We start from the raw sequence: 19865 nt of genomic DNA on the forward strand, positions 1-19865 counted from the left end.
ACAATCACACTGTATTTATAGTGTACCTCAGCTGAAGGCAATAATTCAGTGAAAGAGTTGAGTTTTAAAGGACGTACAGAAGGGTCTGAGAAACTTAAGAACTGTACAAACTACATAATTTGAGGATCACAGTCCAGTGAGTAGTTTCTGCTGACAGTGAGGCTGTAGCAACACTCCTTGTTGAATGTGAAAAACTACAGTATTGACAAATGTGTTTAAACCGCTACGCACATTTTCAATCCTGATGAACTAGAGCTTTTATGGGGGAAAAGTTCCACCTCAATTTTTTTTTAGATAAGAACAGCATTAGAACATCAAGATGTCAAAGACAGCTCAACATTACTTTTTAAGTGGAAAGTGTAAAGATGATATTAAGCTAAAACCTTTTTTGGTATACCACTTGAAAAACTCAAGAACCCTTAAGGTAATGTTAAAGGAAGGAAGGCTTATTTTATGGTGTTCAAATCATAAAGCTTGGGTATAAAGGTATTCATGATGTTGTACAGAATCATTCTTTATTATTCATCAAGGAACATATGGAAGGAATTAAAGGAAGGAATGAATGGAATTCATTAAAGGAATTCATTAATGGAATTCATTAAAGGAAGGAATGCTTATTTTATGGTGTTCAAATCATAAAGCTTGGGTATAAAGGTATTCACGAGGCTGTACAGAATCATTCTTTATTATTCATCAAGGAACATATGGAGAAAGAAAATCTTAAACAAGGCACTTCTGATAATAGAACAGGCTTATGTACATCTCTTTCTGGTTAACATTATTTCTGAAGGGAATATTTAAATGGACTCTTTTGCCTTCCAATTGAATGTCATTAACACAGCCTACAGACAAAGGACGTATCACACACTTCAAGTATATTGATGATGAATATCTGATGTGGGGTGCTAATACATTTAACACTTCTTTAATGTAGGATTTATGAAAGAGTTTTGATAAGATGATACTATTAGCCAATCAGGCTTGGTGGAAAGTATCACCGCAAACAATGAATGGAGTATGTAAGAATCTAGTACATATTTTGCTAACTTCCAGGAGTTAATGGAAATGTTGACTGTAAAGCAAAAAGTCTTACATCTTGCTAAAGGAGGCTGAATTTAATGAAATGGACAGTAGAAATGTTGAAGTTTATAACTGAAAAAATCTTTCCACTTGATGCTCATCACTAGTCAAGCAAAGAAAAAGGAGTCACAAATACTTGACACTGAATCTTAAAAAAAAAAAAAAATTTAGACCACGCAAATAAAACGTTTGTTGTTACAAGTGAGTTTGATCATGACTGGAGAAGACTCATCACATTAAAAAATTAAACTACGAATAAAGTATTGGGTGACCAGGAGCTGAAAAAGTGCAAGTGAAGTAACTTTAAACAGTTTATTCATTCTGAGGAGTTTTTTCATCCAGTTGCTTTGTCTATTGCTTCAGTTGATGGTTCAGAGCTACTTCCATGGATTCAGACAAGGATGAACCTTGGGCATCTATTTCACTACTTCACCAGTTCACTCTGGCTTAATTCACTACCAAACAGTAATGGGAGCTAAAGCTCCTATTTCTTTTTTTAACCACCATATTTCACTCAACCAACTCTACAATCCATTAATCGGACATTTTAAAAATTGCCTTATTTATTTTGCTAAGTGCTATTGACGATCATTAATTATCTAACATTTCATTATTTGTTTACACTATAGTACATGTTCATTGGTGAAGTTACTATTTCTTTGTATGTAAAGAAACATAGACAATCTCTAACTCCCCCTTCCTGCTTTACAATGCTACAATTTTAGATTGTTCTCTAGAGAAAAACAAACATTATATATATATAAAACTGAAGAATGGGAATGGCAATCACCTACCACATGCCAAATCCATAATTTCTCAAAATTGCTATTATTTTAATTCCTGAAATATATTTCTCCTAAGATCTCTATGGCTTGCTACCTCAACTTTTTTTACATCTCTGCTCAAATGTCATCTGATTATCATTTATAAAAATGTAATCACCATCTCCATGCTTTATGTCCTTCTTTCCATTTTGTCTCCATGGCACTTATCTATATTCATATACAACCAGCACGTGAGAGGTTTGGGTGTGTGTATATACACATTCAATCACAGGTATAATTTACTTGTTTATTATCGGCATCGGCCTGTCTTCACTAGAACATAAAGGTCCATGAAGACAGGGATATTTTTTCTTTGGTTCATTAGAGCAGTACCTGGCATGTAGTAGGAGCTTAGTAAATCTTTCTTAAATTAATAAACTAATCATGGACCAGAAATATGTTTTATAAAGCCCAACATGCTAGTTGTGCTTGGGGGAAAAGTCATAACTGGGGAAAAGAAAGAACTAACTTAGTAGCATTCTATACAAGAACAAAACAGGTGATGATACAGTTGGTGAATTCATGAGTTACTCAAGAAAACTGGGAGAAATATCATTAAAAAGGCTTATTGAAGACACTGTAATACCAACCAGTCATATAGCACATATTAGTTTTTCTATTACTTCCACATAAAAGTGCTTCTTCCCATTAAGTACTTAAATATAAAGAATTTTGAACAGCACATACAGATTGCTATATATTAAATACAGGCTAATTTTACTGACTGCCATATTAGAGACAGCACAGGGAAGAAGTATTACCTAAAGACAGATGGTAATTCAAAAAATAGGGCCCCCAATAGAATTACATCTTTTTTGATGATCAGGTCTGCATTCTCACTTACTGTAATGAATTAGAATATACAAATTATTTAGAAAAACTCCTAACAAATTATATCAAGATAAATTAAAAAACCATTTATTTCCCCTCAAAATGATTTTAAAACTTTTATTTTACGTTCAGGGTACATGTGCAAGTCTGTTACTACAGGCAAACTCATGTCATGGGGGTTTGGCACACAGACCATTTCAACACTCATGTACTAAGCATAATACCCAATAGTTACTTTTCCTGATCCTCTCCCTCCTATCACTTGCCTCCCATCCTCCTCCCTCAAGTAGGCCCCAGTGTCTACGGTTCTCCTCTTGTGCCATTACTTCTTATTATTTTAGATCCCACTTATAAGTGAGAACATGTGATACTTTTTTTTTTCTGTTCCTGCATTAGTTTACTAGAGATAATGGCCTCTGGCTCCATCCATGTTGCTGCAGAGGACATGATCTCATTCTTTTTCATGGCTGTATAGTATCCTATGGTATATATGAACCACATTTTCTTCATCCAGTCTACCACTGATGGGCATTTAGGTTGATTCCAAGCCTTTGCTACTGCAAACAGTGCTGCAATGAACATATGTATGCATGGGTCTTTATGGTAGAACAGTTTATAATCCTTTGGGCATACACCCAGCAATGGGATTGTTTGGTTGAATGGTAGTTCTGTTTTTAGCTCTTTGAGGAATTGCCACACTGCTTCCCACAATGCCTAAGCTAATTTACACTCCCACCAGCAGTGTATAATTCTTCCCTTTTCTCCACAACTCTGCCTGCAATCTGTTCCCCTCAAATTTAAACATTTACCCCAAAGGATATTAGGGATGTACAAAACCACTAAAAGAATAATGACTAAACATTTCTGAAAGGAATATAGAATCACTTATATTTTCAGTATTTCTGATGGATGCCTAGAACATCTTGGAATATAAGCACTTACTTGTCATCTGCCAGGACTCACTCATGATGTTTATCTAAAGGTTTAGCATACTGCAGCTGTGAGTTACATTTTTAAAAAACCATTGAAAGGCCATCATGATTTTAAAGCGTTGATTTTGATTCTGAAAACATTTCTTTTCTAAAATGTTTAAATGCACTCAATTAACTTATTGAGTGTTAATGGTGCCAGGTACTATTCTAGGAGCTAGGGATATAACAAAACACAAAATCCCTGCCTAATTTGTTCTTATATTCCAGAAGTGGCAGATAAAAAGATTTTAAGAGGAGTCCAGGAGACTTTAAAAAAATAACATGAGGGCTGGGCATGGTGGCTCATGCCCATAATCCTAGCACTTTGGGAGGCTGAGGCGGGCAGATCACGAGGTCAGGAGATTGAGACCATCCTGGCTAACACGGTGAAACGCGATCTCTACAAAAAATACAAAAAATTAGGTGGGCGTGGTGGCGGGCATCTGTAATACCAGCTACTCGGGAGGCTGAGGCAGGAGAATGGCATGAACCTGGGAGGCAGAGCTTGCGGTGAGCCAAGATCACGCCACTGCACTCCAGCCTGGGTGACAGAGCGAGACTCTGTCTCAAAAATAACATAACATAACATAACATAACATAACATAACATAACATAACATAACGTGAAAGAGTGACTGAGACGAATTATCAGTAGGGTGGTGCGGGCAGTGCACTGTCAGGAGAGAGGCAATATTTGATGATATGAAGAAATTAGCAAAGTGCACTGGTAGAAACAGGATTCCAGACAGAGGTAACAGCAAGTGTAAAGATCCTGAGAAGAAAATAAGGTTAGCACATTTGAGGAAAAGCAAAAAGCCAGTAAGTATTCAAAAGAATGAATAATAAGATGTGGTCAAGGAAGAGGCAGAATCAGACCACATAGAGTCCTTGAGAGATTTTATTCTAAATGACATGTAAGGCCACTAAATGCTTTTGGACAGAGGAATAATGATCTGGTTGAGGCTTTAGAAACATCATTTTTCTTTCTACATAGAAAGCTGAATAGGTAAGACAGGGGAGAAGTAGAAATAAAAGGACTTGTTAGAAGGCTCTTTAGTAGTATAACCAGACCAGATGGGCCTCAGATTAAGGTGGTAGCAATGGAAATGATGAGACATGGTGAAATTTAGAATAGATTTGAAGGTAGAGACTTGATAATAGGTTGCATGTGGGCTGTAAAAGATACTGAGAAATCAAAGAAGGCTCCTGGCCTTTTGGCTTGACCAACTGAGTCACGAGTGATACCTTTCACAAAGATGGAAAAAACTGGGGAAGGGGAATAGATTAAAATCAAGTGTTCTGTTTTAGACTGGTCATTGTGTGATGCCTATTAGCCACTGTAGTGAAGAATATCAACTAGGCAGTTAGATATACGAGTTGGTAAAGCGGGAAGAAAGGTCAGGATTAGATTGACTATGTAGTTATTATCAGCACACATATGATAATTAAAGCCACAGGACTGAGTGAGGGCATCAAGTGAGTGAAAGTATATCAAGAAGAGAAGACAGCTGAGGACTAATTCTCAGGGCTCTTCAACATTTAAAGGTCAAGAAGAAGAAAACCAGCAAGGATCATGTGAAAGAACCAATTTGTGAGAAAGGCAATGATGCTGAAAGGCTAAGATGAGAAATGACTGGCATTCCTTTGAATAGGACAAAATGGAATTACCAGTGAAATTGATAAAACAATTTCAGCGGAGTGGTAGGAAAGAAAGTCTAACTAGGACGGACTGAAAAGAGAAGAAGGGAAGGTGGAAAGTGGAGATGGCAAAAGTATGGACAATAACAAATATTATTATAAACACCTACTGTGTGCTAGTTCTTGAAATATACTAGTTAACAAAAATTCAGTTCCTCATGGTGCTTATACTCTAGCAGAAGGCAACAGATAACAAACAAAAAATAAAACAAATAGAGTATACAGTATAATAGAAGGTGATTGTTCTACAAAAAGGAAAGAGAATTTTTAGTTGGTGGAGGTTTGAGGAGAGAGAGATAAAATAACTACCTGTAAGAGAGGAAATCGACTAGATAAAGGAGACCTAGAAAAACAGCATGATTGGATGTTTTCCTCTTGTCAAGTTCAACTATTCCAGAGTAAGCGTGTAGTAAATAAGCATGTAGTAAATGAGAAGTGAATTAAAACACAGATAAAATTCTGAGTGTCAAACATGACAAAGGCAAAGAGAGGAAAGGGAGTTAAGATTTTACATGAAAAATGATCATGGTTATCAAGCACAGTATCTGAACTGAGTACAGAGAGAAGTGAAATCATGAGGAGGTACTCAAGAGTGAAAGTGGTGTTTTCTATAGATTGAAGGCTGCAATGAGGTGAAAAAATAAATTGGATACCTGCACAAAAATCCCATTAAAAAGTGGGTGAAGGACCTAAATAGACATTTCTTAAAAGAAAGCACACAAATGGACAACAGGCATATGAAACAAATGTTCAACATCACTAATCATCAGGGAAATAAATGCAATTCAAAACCACAATGAGACATCATCTTACCCCAGTTAGACTGGGTATTATAAAAAAGACAAATAATAACAAATGCTGGCTTATAAGAAGGGGAAAGGGAACTCTTTTACAGTTTCTAGGAGTGTACATTGTACAGCCACTATAGAAAATAGTACGGAAGTTTCTCGAAAAACTAAAAATAGAACTACCATACAATCCAGCAACCCCACTACTGGGTATCTACCCAAATAAAAGGAAATCAGTATATGAAGAGATACCTGCATCCCCATGTTTACTGCAGTACTATTCACAATAGCCAAGTTATGAATTTAACCTAAATGTCTACGAATGGATAAAGAAAATGTGGTATATCTACACAACAGAATACTATTCAGCCATAAAAAGAACAAAATCCTGCCATTTGCAGCAAAATGGACAGCCATTATGCTAAATGAAGTAAGAAAGGCACAAAAAGACATATATCACATGTTCTCATTCATATGTGGGAGCTTAAGAAAATGCTGACCTCCATAGAGGTAGAGAGTAAAATGATATTTATCACAGGCTGGCAACGGTGGGAGGGGATTGAAGAGGTTGGGTGCAAATCTACACAGTTAACTAGAAGGAGTAAGTTTTAGTGTCTGATGGCACAGTAGGGTGACTACAGTTAATAACAATATATTGTAGTTTTCAAAATAGAAGCAAATATGTGAAATGTTCTCAACACAAAAATAACTATTTGAGGTGATGGATATTCTAAATACCCTAATTTGTTATTACACATTTCATGCATGTATCAAAATATCACATGCATCCTGTAAATATGTATAAATATTATGTATCAATACAATAAATAAAAAATAAATAGTGGAATGAGAATATTGGGATAAGATGGTAGTCAGAGAAAGGGATAGGTAAAATCAGACTTGGGAAGTGATAAAGGTATAGGAATGTGGGAAAAGGTGGCTAGAGTAGAATAAAGGAAAAGAATGTTGGAAATGAAGAGATCAAGTAATGGAGAGGCCAGGGTGTTAGATGTATCAGCTACATAGAATTTGAAGTCAACATGACTATGATGGGAATAGTATTGGGGAGGAAGAAAGCAAAAAGCCTGGTAGAGACAATAATGTAGATGGAATACTTTAATGCCATGGCTTCAAAAAAGGTCACGGTTTTGAGCAAGCAGGGCAGATAAAAAGATTTTGGAGGTTGCCTGTCAGTTGCCTCCTCATGTTACACAAAGTAAGGAATTAAAAATAATCAGCAAGTGAGAAGGCTACAAAAGCATCCTTTATGAACACATAGGCTTCAATTAGAGTAATAAAGAAAGAGGAACACTCAGAGAAGAGACTGAGGGATTCTGTTGATGGAAGACCAGAAGTTCCAGAAGACAAAGTAGAAAGAATTTGGGTGATTGTAAAGGGGTAGGAGACTGGGTCAAATTAGGGAATTAAAAAGCCAAAGGGAGATAAGAATCTGGGTGATGATGGATGAACTGGTAGATTTCCTTTAATTCCTTCTATGGATGGACTCGCAAGTAAAAGGGAGATTTTTATCAGAAATGTAAAAAGTCTTCAATCCGGTTCTAATTTTAAGTGTGTTCTCAGAATTTGTTTACTATCTTACAGATACCTGGTAAGAAAAGGAGAAAAATCTTTTCATGAACACCTCTGAATGCAGCTTGTAATGGTATATCAGTTATTTTACGACACTTAAAATTCCCTGAGAGTTCCAAAAGGACAACCTATATAAGAGAAATTCAAAGTATGACCACAATGACATCACAAAGGAACACTTATATAAGAAATACTTAAGGCCCGAATGAATCATGTTAAATTTACACAGTCAATCAAGGATGTCTGCATTTAGAGAAAAGTAATCTAAAAGATTAACACTACCTGTTTTTAAGAAATCAATTACTTTATCATCAGTCATAACCCAACTGGTTAGTGAACCATACTAGTATTTATATCATGCTAGAGTACAAAACAAAACAACAGTTTGAAAGAAAAAGGGCCTGTGTTTCCAAAAGGTACGGGAAAAAAAAAAGTTTTTAATATAAAACCTGGCTATCAATTAACTTAAGGGAAAAGAGTTCATTCATAGGAGCTTTCAACTAACGGCATCAAATTCATCAAGAAGGTCTTCAGGAAAAAAACACAGAATTGTGGGTACGTGAATACTAAGCATGTGTGGGTATTAAAGCAGGAAAAACATATTACATTTTGATGAAGGATGACTTTGTTATATAGATAGCAGTATGATTCTTTCAGCTACTACATACATATTATCTGTCCAATTTAGTCAAGTCCAGCAGCCTTCAATTTAAAAATAAAAGATGAGACATCTTCCTGAATCATAAGCCAGTGACTTAAACATTTCAGGTGATTACAGAATCTGCAGCTAAAGGTCAAAATAACTTAGTTTACATTTCATGAGGATACCTGTGGACAAGGCATTTTATAGGTATATGCCTACGTTTATCAACATTCCAAACAAACTGACTGATACTCAAACTATACCCAGTAATACTTTAAGTACAAAGCAGAGGAAGGTAACTACATGTATGTACAAAATAATTTACTTCTTCAAAACAGAAAAAATGAAGTACTAATACTACTGAATATTTGGAGAAACTGAAAGATAGCTAGGTAGAGTTTATCTTAGTATTCATTTATTCACCCAAGAAATATTAACTCAGGACCTAAGATGCAGGTACTGTCCTAGTTGCTGAGATTCTGCAATAAACAAAACAAAGTCCCTGTTATTATGGAGATTTCCATTCTACTCTAGCACTCTACTTAATTTTAGTGTTAATCTCTAGAGGAATTCAATTTTTAAACATTTCTAAAGTAAAGAATATACAAAATTAGTTAAAAGTTCACCTTTGTCCTAGAACATCCTTCTTTGCATTTGACTTATTCAACCCTGAAAGAGTATTTTTGACTAGCTTCTAAATACAATGAATTGCTTGAGCTGTATTTAAGCAATATGCTTCTTCCAGTCTTGAGAAGGTTTAATGCCAGTGGCATTCCTACAACCTATCTATTATTAAGCACTACAAGGGAATTAATCAATGAAATTGTTCAGAAGCCACATGAACAGAAAATAGAAACCTATGAGAAATATAGAATATTCCTCATAGTTCCTCTCTAGTCTGCTTAATTCAAATAAAGTAATTCTAATCCTAGTCTGCTAACTAGTGGAGAATGGGAAGTGTTTTCTACTTAGTACTGAAAAGAATCTAGGTGCTCCTCACACAGAACACTGTTCATTTTTTTAACTTCTTCTGGATGACTCAAATGTTCAGCACACATTTAAAAATCATGGTATTTAACTTCTCTAAGCTTCATTGTTCCTACCTATTAAACAGTACCTACCTCTTAGTATTGTTTTGGCATTAAATGAGATAGAGCATAAAAAAGGGTTAGTTCTCAATCACAACTGATGATATCAATCATCATCATTATCCCAGGTAGTGATATTCTCAATAGTAATAGCTTATATTTATCATTAGCAGCATCTCAAAAAGCATAAGTTGGGAAAGACAATAAATTAGTTACCATAAGGATATTAAAAGAGTTCTTTATGTTTTAGCAAGATGATCAACATGCATATGTTCCTCAAACTAAGCAAAAGATTTAAAGTACCAGGAATACTAATGCTATCCATATCCAGGATCCCTAAAAATGACTGCATTGGGATATTTTCAGGGGAAAAAAAATCTGCACTAAAAAGATGTTTTAACAACATGTTAAAATGCTACTCCAAAGACTCAGAAGTATTTCCTGTCTTTAAAATAATATTTCTTGCCTTTCACTTCAAAGTAGAGTTAATAGTAGAACTCAAATGGCAAACTAAAAAAGGAGTTAAGACCATTTAAAAGATATTGTTATTATCTTCTAGCCCCATCTTGGTCAGACCATTTGGAAATCTCTAAAATGATTTTATTGAAAGCAAATTTAAAAAGCCCAAGTAAACAAGCAGAAAATCTTTTATGTTTAATTAAATTTGGAAAGTGATGAATTACAAATAAAGAAATTAACAAAGGCCCAAAATAAAGCAAAACACTAAGAAGAATCTTTAATTTAAAAACTCTGCAATCTTTCAAAAGATGTTGAAGAAATCCAGAAATGGAGAGGTCACTAAATATCCAAGAACACTCACCCAACCATTGGTAGGAGACCTCTTGGAGACCCAGATGCTTGAATCAGCTGAAATAGTACCAAGTTTTTACTGATTACTCTTAATAGGGCAATGGAGCATAGGTTAACTCCATACTATCAAAAATTAAAGGCTATTACTATTGATAATTCTAGTTATTACCATTACAAATGACTCAAAGGAAAAAGAGACTGAGTAATGAGTTCCAAGGTAAATGAAACTTACTGTGTGCATGTGTGTAAATATGTACATTTCTTCCAGTTCTCTTAGTGATACAAGTCTGATAACATAATTCTTCCTGTAAGTGAATACTAACAGAATAAAATTTTCTAAATTAATGTTATAAAATCCTTAAAGAAAGCATGTAAAATTATTGTTTTAAAAAGATGAGGTCTTGTTGCCCAGTCTGGTCTTGAACAACTGGGCAGAAGCAATTCTCCCACCTCAGCCCACCTATTAGCTGGGACTATAGTTACGTGCCACTGCACCTGGCTGTATAACATTTTTAACACTGTACTAAAAATTCTGAAAAAAAAATTGATTTTAAAGATAATGCGAATTTCTCAACAGTAACACAAAAGAAAAGATTTTCAGTCTTTTGCTCTTAAAAATTATATAGTTCTTAATTTTAGGCCTTTAAATTATATTAATGACTCTTTTAATAAGAGGATTTCCATATTTCAACATATAAAAGAACACTTAAGACTAAACAAAAGACTCTTGTGTCACAGGCAAGTACTATTTTAAACATTATTGATTTAAACATGAAAGTTATCAATTTAGTAGAAAAATATCTGGTGATATCTCATTCCAAAGAGGAGTAAAATAGGGTCAACAAGTAGATGATGGCAATATGGTAATGTTTTCTTAATCTCAAAGTTGAGAGAGAGGATAATCCCCCAACCTAAACATGCACCATAACTTACAAAGGTCCAGGTGGTAAAAATAAGACACTCTATTACTGTGGGAACAGCCAAGAACAAAACATGAAAGGTTCTACATTTCTCTAATTCTCCCAAGTAACTAAAATATAAAAACTACTGCTGCTTGATATATGTGTGTAAAGTAAGGGAACAAGTAAAACAAAAGCTCTTTGGTTTGAGTAGTTTGGAGAGACAAGAAATAAAAAAGAACATTGATTTTTTTTTAATGTCTACTAAGCAAATTCAAGTTACCAAATAAATATTGAAATAGCAAGTCAGTAAATATACTCCAACCACGCTGATAAGTGATTTAACTATTACATTATCAGGTATGGCTTTGCAATATAGTATTATATAACTTATTGAACATCAAACAAATTTTGAAGTGTTCAAGACAGCAATACAATAAGAAAGATCAGAAGCATAAGGAAAAATTTTTAAAGGTGCCTATAGTAGATGAGGAAAATGTGTGATAAAGTCAGAGAGATATTTGAAAACAGAATGCTGAAGAGGAATGCCTAATACAAGACTAGTACTAGAATGACTGAGACTCCTACTGTCCCTAAAAATATAAAAATTAAGAATAAAGAAAGAAATAATAAAGAGTGAAGTAGAGAGGTTGACATATAAAAACCGTTTGTGTAAAAAAAATTCAAACATTTTATATCTCTATTGGAAATTTTAAATGACAAAGCATACCAATATTACCTTTCTTTCGAAAGAGTGCATTTAGGTAATTTTCTGCTTGGCATTCAATCTTATCAGTGTTGGACTGGCCCTGAGATGATAGCTCCTCTGTCGGTGTTGACTGTGAAGAATCAAGAGATGGTATACAATCCTAAAAGTGTAAGAAAACAACAACATCCAGAATCATTTTTTAATTCAAACATGAAATTCCATTAAAAAAGACAAAAAATTAATGCTCTAAATGCTCATTTGATCTACCCTTTAAATTGTATCAAATTAGAGAGAGAGAACACAAATTTCAGAATAAGAGTCAGGAAAAAAGAAATAGCTCTGATAGAGAGTCAAAATAACCTTATTTCTTAGCAAAACTATAGCCAAAAAAAAAAAAAAAAAAAAAAAAAAAAAAAAAAGAGCATATAAGACATACTGGTGAATAAATTCACTGTATTGGCATGCCAGTAATGTAATCCTGTCAGAGTTTTAACAACAAAGCAGTTGTGTTTACCCACTAATCTGACCAAAATTGGTACAAGTTCTCAAGTTTTCATTTCTTCTCAGCCCTTCTCACAACGGTAGAAAAGAAATCAGGATTTCCCACCACACAAGAAGATGCTGGTTGCATAGTTTATGCCCTGTATACAGTAGACACTTACACATTTCATCATTTACACAGGAGATAATTATGACATCCAAAAGACTTCAAGAGTAAGTGAAAGGCTAAAAGTAGCACATTGTTCCCCTACTATTAATTTCTAAGAAATCAGACTGTAGGGTGGTCTCAGACCAAAGTAGGCCTTCAAGCTCATCCCTCTATACCTAAATACAAAATAGACCTGAACTAAACTTCATGAGTCAGGGAACAGTAAGAAAGAAATGTGAACTAAATAAGTAAAAAAAGAAGAGTTTTCTAGGATTTTTACCTGCAAGTTAAGCTAAATGTTAGATTTCTAACATAAGACTTTAAAATATTATTTTCATTTACCAAAATCAAATATTTAAACTTCCACTATGAGTCACAAATTTTCAAAACAAATTGAGATTAAAAAAAAAAACTGTGTTACAATTGTGCATTAGTTTAAAGATAATTTCATATCACTAAAACTTACACTGACTGCTTCTCTCTGTAGGTTACAAAATGAACATTTTTCATCCATAGACCAGTCAGTCAGCTCTTCTGGTTCACAGTCTTTAAAAGAGGGAAAAAATTCATTAAATATACTAACTTTATTAAAACAAATAAAATTACCACTCTCCACAGCAATGGCTCACATAATAATTTTTTAAAAACTAACAGTAAGGGGAGAAGAACTAACTTTAAAATTAAACTCATGACATCTAGAAATAAACAGAGAAGGCTGTAAGGAGAGTAATCTGCACTATTATGGGACAAAATAGCAAGAACAATGAGCTGGTTATAAATTAACAATTTTCCAACAATAGGGTTTTAAATGTCATCTAACTTTCTGAAAGAGTCAACTTATCATTGTGCTTTAATTTTATTTTTGCTATGAAAGAAATCAGAACAAAGGGGGAGATATCTGGAGGAAATAAACTTTGCACACCATGAAAGACAACATAAAATAGAGAAATAGAAGAAAGCACCAGAAAAGCCCACAGATTTCAGAAAATGGAATGATGCCCAAGGAAACAAGTAAAAGTCTATAGCTCAAAAGTCAGAATGGTTTTTTATTACCTTGTTTAAAGGCTTTGTTACAAGAATTAAGAGTAAAAACCAGGTAAACAAATAAGTATATTATTTAATATAAAACATGAATTTTTTTTCCCAGAAGAATATTCCTTACATTCCAACTGTTGTAATATATTAGAGAATTTCTGGAAAACAAAAATGGTTCCTACTGAATTTTATGAAGGCATAATAACATTGTCATCCTAAATATATTTGGCATAGACATGATTTTAAAACTTAACCCTTGCAGCAGAAACTCTCCCCAATTGCTATTCCCAAATAAATTCATATGCAGAACCTCAAACACAAAATCATTACCATCTAAAGCAGCTATACTGCAACTAATTTGAAAAACACTGGTCTACCACCGCAATTTTCATACTTTTGAAATATATAATGAAGCTGAATACTTGTCTCCGCTAAAATGCACAGAAAATAAAGGGTTTCTTTTTTTGGAATGATAATGAATAAATACTAGTTGGGATCAGTAGCTAGGACTCCCCCAAATCAACCCAGAAACACTGATCAGAAAAGAAGATAGTATGTTGGAATATAAAGAATATAGTAACAACTTCCTTTAATTTCTGCAGTAGTACACAAATATATTACTAATATCTACATAAACTTAGAGCAGGGAATGGGAACTAAGATGCAGTGTAGGGTAATGGAAAGATAACTAGATTTGAAGTTTCTGAAAATGTGGGGTGGAATCCCACTTACTAGTTTAAGCTTTTCAAGCCACAAAGTTGTTCTGATTATCTCATATGTGAATAAGGATCACATCACCTAACTTATGGATTAAATGAAAAAATGTAAAAATACTTCATAAACTATGAAGCACCATACAAAAGCCAGTTATAAACAAGATAGAATTACCAGTCATTATTTTTTAATCCTATATCATTGTAGTTGTATTTAATAAGGTCAGTTTACAGAAAGATTTTACTTAAATTTTCATTAAGAAAACTGGTCACTTTCGGTAAAATCTGACAAATCAAAAAGTTTCAACATTCCATATAATTAAAAACCCAGCTCCTATAGAACTGTAGCTATGTAGGCTTATGTAGGTTTCAAACTTTTACCCCCTCACTAGGACAGAATCACCATACAACATAAGAGGAACTTGGGACCTAACACTTATGTGAAAATGTTATTCCCCACTCACAGCCTGGAGTCCAGCTGAACCAGATCATCCATAAGCATGCAAAAGATTCTGGAGTTGTTTTGGAACTGCTGTGCCAAAAACATGATTCATATGCCAAGCACAACATAATTTTGATAGGTCAAGGAAATCTTACTGCCTTTTTTAAAAAAAAATCAGTGTCTCATTAATTTTTGGAAAACAGCTTGTAGCCTTCAGGAAGGGGTATTTTTAAAAAATAGCTATAAGGTTTCATAAAGTTTCAGTGATAAATATCCTCGATCAAGGGCCAACAATTTTAGATTAAGACAATTGCCAGTTTTAAGATAGTATCAAGGCATGCTGAGATTGTTACTTATTTTAGATATTTTAGGAGTTCTTCAAGAAAATGTAAATTATAACAAATGCTTACACAGTCAAATAAATGGCAATGAAAAATCAATTGAATATAAAGACCATTAAATTTTTCTGAGTTCAAAATGTATAGCTTTACCTACAAATATTTAATCACTCTTTCTATATTAACTTTTTATTTTAAGCCAGACAAATGATGTTTGGTGGGATAAATTTTTCTATATGTGAAAATAGCTTTTGAAAAATCAACTCTAGGCCAGATTTTCACTCTCCCCAGGTTATCTTTCATGTCATTAAAAACTAAATAAATGCTGAAATAAAACATTCATTTTAATATCTCAAACAATGAGTAAGATACTCATCTCTAAAATATGTTATCTCTCTTTTTGAAACTGTAATGCATAAACTCAAAAAATGTTAAATTATATATCTCATAGAAATAGCTTCATTAGTAAAAGGTGATGTCATAATGAAAACTAATAGTTAATGAATGACAAAGATCAACCTTTCCACCACGGATATATACTCTTATAGTTAAAATCTGCCTTGAGTCACTTTATCTAATCCAGATTTTGAAATAGGAGAACCCTAGTACTGAACTTTTTGTGGCTTTTCCACATACTCATGTAGCCTCAGTCAGGCAAGTTAATTTCTCTTGAGTTTTAGATTCTTTGTTTGAAAAAGAGAATAATCATTGTATGTTAAAGCTGTAGTAAAATTAAAGCATGTGTAAAATACCTCAACAGATGTTATTTTATTTTCTTCTAAATAACCTCATTATTAATAAATAATTTTGAGTGTTTTAATGCTTTTGGTCCCTTTATCCACAGGCTGTAAATTTAGCGTTTCCAAAGACAAAGTTCAGTGAAAATGAAAAGAAGAATACTGAGCTAGATTTTCATGAAGATAATGAAACACTGGTTATAACTGTGTTGGTCTGAGGGAAAGATACTGATCAGTAGGTGATACAACTAAAAACTAATTTTTCATTATGAAATTACACATTAATTATATTGAAAAGTACAAAGGAGAAAAGAATAATCCCATCATCCATAGACAATGATTAACATTTTGCTATAGATTCTTCTAGTTTATATTTTATGTCACTTAAAAAAACTAGGATCAGCTGGTTCATTGGGGAAAAAAATCAGTAAAATTAATAAACCTCCAGCCCAGTCTGGCTAGCCAATCAAGAAAAAAAGAGAAAACACAAAGTTTTAACATTGGAAATGAAAGACTGGCCATCACATTGACCCTATGGTCATTATAAGGATAATAAATAAGTATTATGAACAACATCATGCTTACAAACTTGACAACTTTAAATAAAATGGACCAATTCCTCAGAAGACACAAACTACCAAATCTCACACAAGGTAAGATAGATAACCTCAACAGCCCTATATCTATTAAAGAAATTAATAATTAAAAACCTGAAACAGAAAGCACTAACCCAGATGATTTCCATACAATCTGTCTCTAAAAACAGTAGCAGGGGAAATATTTCTTCACTTACTCTATGAATCCATCATTGTCCAAATATCAAACTCTGTCTGAATAGATACATCACCCAAGAAGATACATAGTGGCAACTAAGCATATGAAAAGATGCTGAATATCATGTCATTAGGGAACTGCAAATTAAGGCAATGAAATACCACTATATACCTGTTAGAATGGTTAAAATCCAAAACACTGACATCAAATATTGGTGAGGATGTGGAGCAACAGGAACTTTCATTCATTGTGGGTGGGAATGCAAAATGGTACAGTTACCATTGAAGATACCCTTACAGTTTCTTAGTCTATCAATGACACTCCTAAATATTTATCCAAATGAGTTGAAACATTTTGTCCACAAAAAAATTTGCCTGTGAGTGTTTATAGAAGTCTTATTCCTAATAGTCAAACCTTGAAAGTGAGCAAGATGTGTTTCAATAGGTGAATGAATAAGCAAACTGTGGGTACATCTATACAAGGCAATATTATTCAGCAATAAATAGACATGAAAAGTAATAGAGGACCCTTAAATGAACATTTCTTTTTTTTTTTTTGAGACGGAGTCTCGCTCTGTGGCCCAGGCTGGAGTGCAGTGGCCGGATCTCAGCTCACTGCAAGCTCCGCCTCCCGGGTTCACGCCATTCTCCTGCCTCAGCCTCCCGGGTAGCTGGGACTACAGGCACCGCCACCTCGCCCGGCTAGTTTTTTGTATTTTAGTAGAGACAGGGTTTCACCGTGTTAGCCAGGATGGTCTCGATCTCCTGACCTCGTGATCCGCCCGTCTCGGCCTCCCAAAGTGCTGGGATTACAGGCTTGAGCCACCGTGCCCAGCCTTAAATGAACATTTCTAAGTGAAAGAAGCAAATCTTCAGAAGCTACATACTGTGATTCCAACTATACGACATTCTAAAAAAGACAAAACTTTAGAGACCATAAAAAGATTAGTGTTTGCCACAGGTTTGGGGAAGTGGGAGGTATGACTAGGTAGAGTTTACGAGACGTTTTTTGGCAGCAATATGCACTGTGTCTGATACTATAATGATGGATTAATGGCACTGTGCATTAGGCAAAACTCATAAAACAGAACAACACACAAAGAGTGACCCTAGTGTAAACTGTGGAATTTGTTAATAATAATGTATCAATTGGTTCAACAAAATGTGCTAATATATACGGACCTGAAGGCAGAGGAAAAGAGAGTACATGGAAACTCTGTACTTTCTACTCAATTTTTTTCTGTAAATTTAAAATTGCTCTAAAATATTTTAGTTTAAAAAATTAAAATAATATTATACCTTTATGCTTATTTACCACAAATATTTCCCATACTCAAAGTAATTTTGGTTAATATAGTCCAACAAAAGATGCACTACAATTTATTTAGCCAAATCTTATTACTGAATATTTAGCCTGTTTCTCCAGTCTTTGTATTACAAGCATTATGATGACTATACTCAGGGGAGTCTTTACCTCAGGTAAGTATGTATCAAATACCAGGTTGGTGGAAAGGTAATCGCAGTTTCTGCCTTTAGATTTATTTGCCATTTGCCATTACTTTTTTTTTTTTTTAAATGGAGTTCCACTCTGTCGCCCAGGCTGGAGTGCACTGGCACAACCTCGGCTCACCGCAACCTCCGCCCGCCTCCCAGTTTCAAATGATTCTCCTGCCTCAGCCTCCTGAGTAGCTGGGATTATAGGCGCCCGCCATTACGCCTGGCTAATTTTTGTATTTTTAGTAGAGATGGGGTTTTACCATGTTGGCCAGGCTGGTCTCAAGCTCCTGACCTCAAGTGATCTGCCTGCCTCGGCCTCCCAAAATGCTGAGATTACAGGAGTGAGCCACTGCACCCAGCCATTAGCCATTACTTTTTATTGACATTACTTTCGAATGTTAAAAGTAATGGCAAAAATCATGATTACATTTGCACCAACTTAAACATACATATGTGATAAGGGCTAATATAATTTGTAACTAACAATAAAATAGCATTAGATTCTCTGGTTTTAATTATATAATATAAATAATCATCGATTCATATTAGAAAACTATCAACTTCTCAGTAAATACTAGGCCATGAGTTCCTAGTAAGAAGAGATTTTACTTATGCACCTTTTATTCCTTACTGCTAATCACAGCATCTAACACAAAATAAGCATTGAAAATATTTCATCAAACAAATGTTATTAAAAAGTAGTTTTATTGTCTCCATAGTGTTAACAGGTAGAAAAAATGCTATTAAGCCAAGCATATTAAATTTCAGTGTTATAAGTCAGCGGTCAGCAAACCTTTTCTATAAACAGCCAAACAATAAATATTTTAGGTTTGTGCAAGCCATACGGTCTCTTCACAACTACTTAATTCCATCATTATAGTACAAAAGCAGCCATAGTCACAGAATGAGTGAGACTATGTACAATACAACTTTATTAACTGAAAAATTAAACTTGAACTTCATATAATTTTCATGAAATATTAACTTTTTTAACCATTAAAACATGTAAGAACCACTTTTAGTTCATAAGCCATTCAAAAACAATCAACAAGCTGGATTTAAACCACATGCTGTAACTTGCAAATCTCTGATACAAATAATGCCTTTGATATGTTGCCACACCTAGAGAAAAAACAGTAAGCATTTATCAGTTTCCACTGGCATAATGCATTGAGGTTCATGCGACATACATTCTATTCATATTTTTGTAAATATACATAGCCAAGTATATAAAATCAGATGACCCCTTTCCCCAACTAGATGAAAGAAACTGGCCTACCAATAAGACATAAAAGATTAAGGTAGGAAACGGGTAATTTATGCTTAAAAAGTCCTATGATGGCAGAAGTGCAGTTAGGGTAGATGGAGGAGCAAGACAGGCATAGAGTACTGGGAACTTTTCTAAAAGTACACAAATGTGTGAAGTTTGTGACTTCTTTGGAGACCTCACTCCAAAAAGAGAATAATTATGCTTTCTTCATAAGGACAGTCACAAGACAGACTAAAGAAGATTTTGTTTCTAACAAATTAAAAATAAGTAGCACTCAAAAGTTTCTTTCAAAACCACTCAATCTGGAGGCGGTTGTGAATCAAATTCAAAATTAAAATGTAAACTTCTCAAAACAAGAGCATGTAAGATAAAAAGTCTTTACCTTTAAAACGCTGTGCCAAAGTTGATTTTTAAGGTAGTAGGATGAACTTTAGAATATATTTTTCAAGAGAAAAGAGTAGGTTTGCAAACTAAAAGTGTA

At 34.0% G+C, this 19865-nt stretch overlaps 1 protein-coding gene across 6 annotated transcripts in view; it reads right to left on the reverse strand.

Annotated features, from left to right (window-relative positions):
• Positions 1 to 19865, reverse strand: part of LCORL (ligand dependent nuclear receptor corepressor like) — a 186720-nt gene that overhangs the window by 108792 nt on the left and 58063 nt on the right. For 3 of the 6 annotated variants that reach the window (XM_017871767.1, XM_017871762.1, XM_017871766.1), the window contains exons 3-4: positions 13046 to 13125; positions 11961 to 12090 (exon numbers count right to left, since the gene is read on the reverse strand). In XM_017871767.1, the coding sequence (XP_017727256.1) occupies positions 11961 to 12090; positions 13046 to 13125 (210 nt within the window). Of the gene's footprint in view, positions 1 to 10554; positions 10641 to 11960; positions 12091 to 13045; positions 13126 to 19865 lie in introns of all 6 variants that reach the window. The other 3 variants (XM_017871763.1, XM_017871764.1, XM_017871765.1) reach the window with 2 other exon arrangements.

Source organism: Rhinopithecus bieti, unplaced genomic scaffold (assembly GCF_001698545.2).
Source record: "Rhinopithecus bieti isolate Rb0 unplaced genomic scaffold, ASM169854v2 scaffold_6151, whole genome shotgun sequence".
In the NCBI taxonomy this organism is placed as follows: Eukaryota; Metazoa; Chordata; class Mammalia; order Primates; family Cercopithecidae; genus Rhinopithecus; species Rhinopithecus bieti.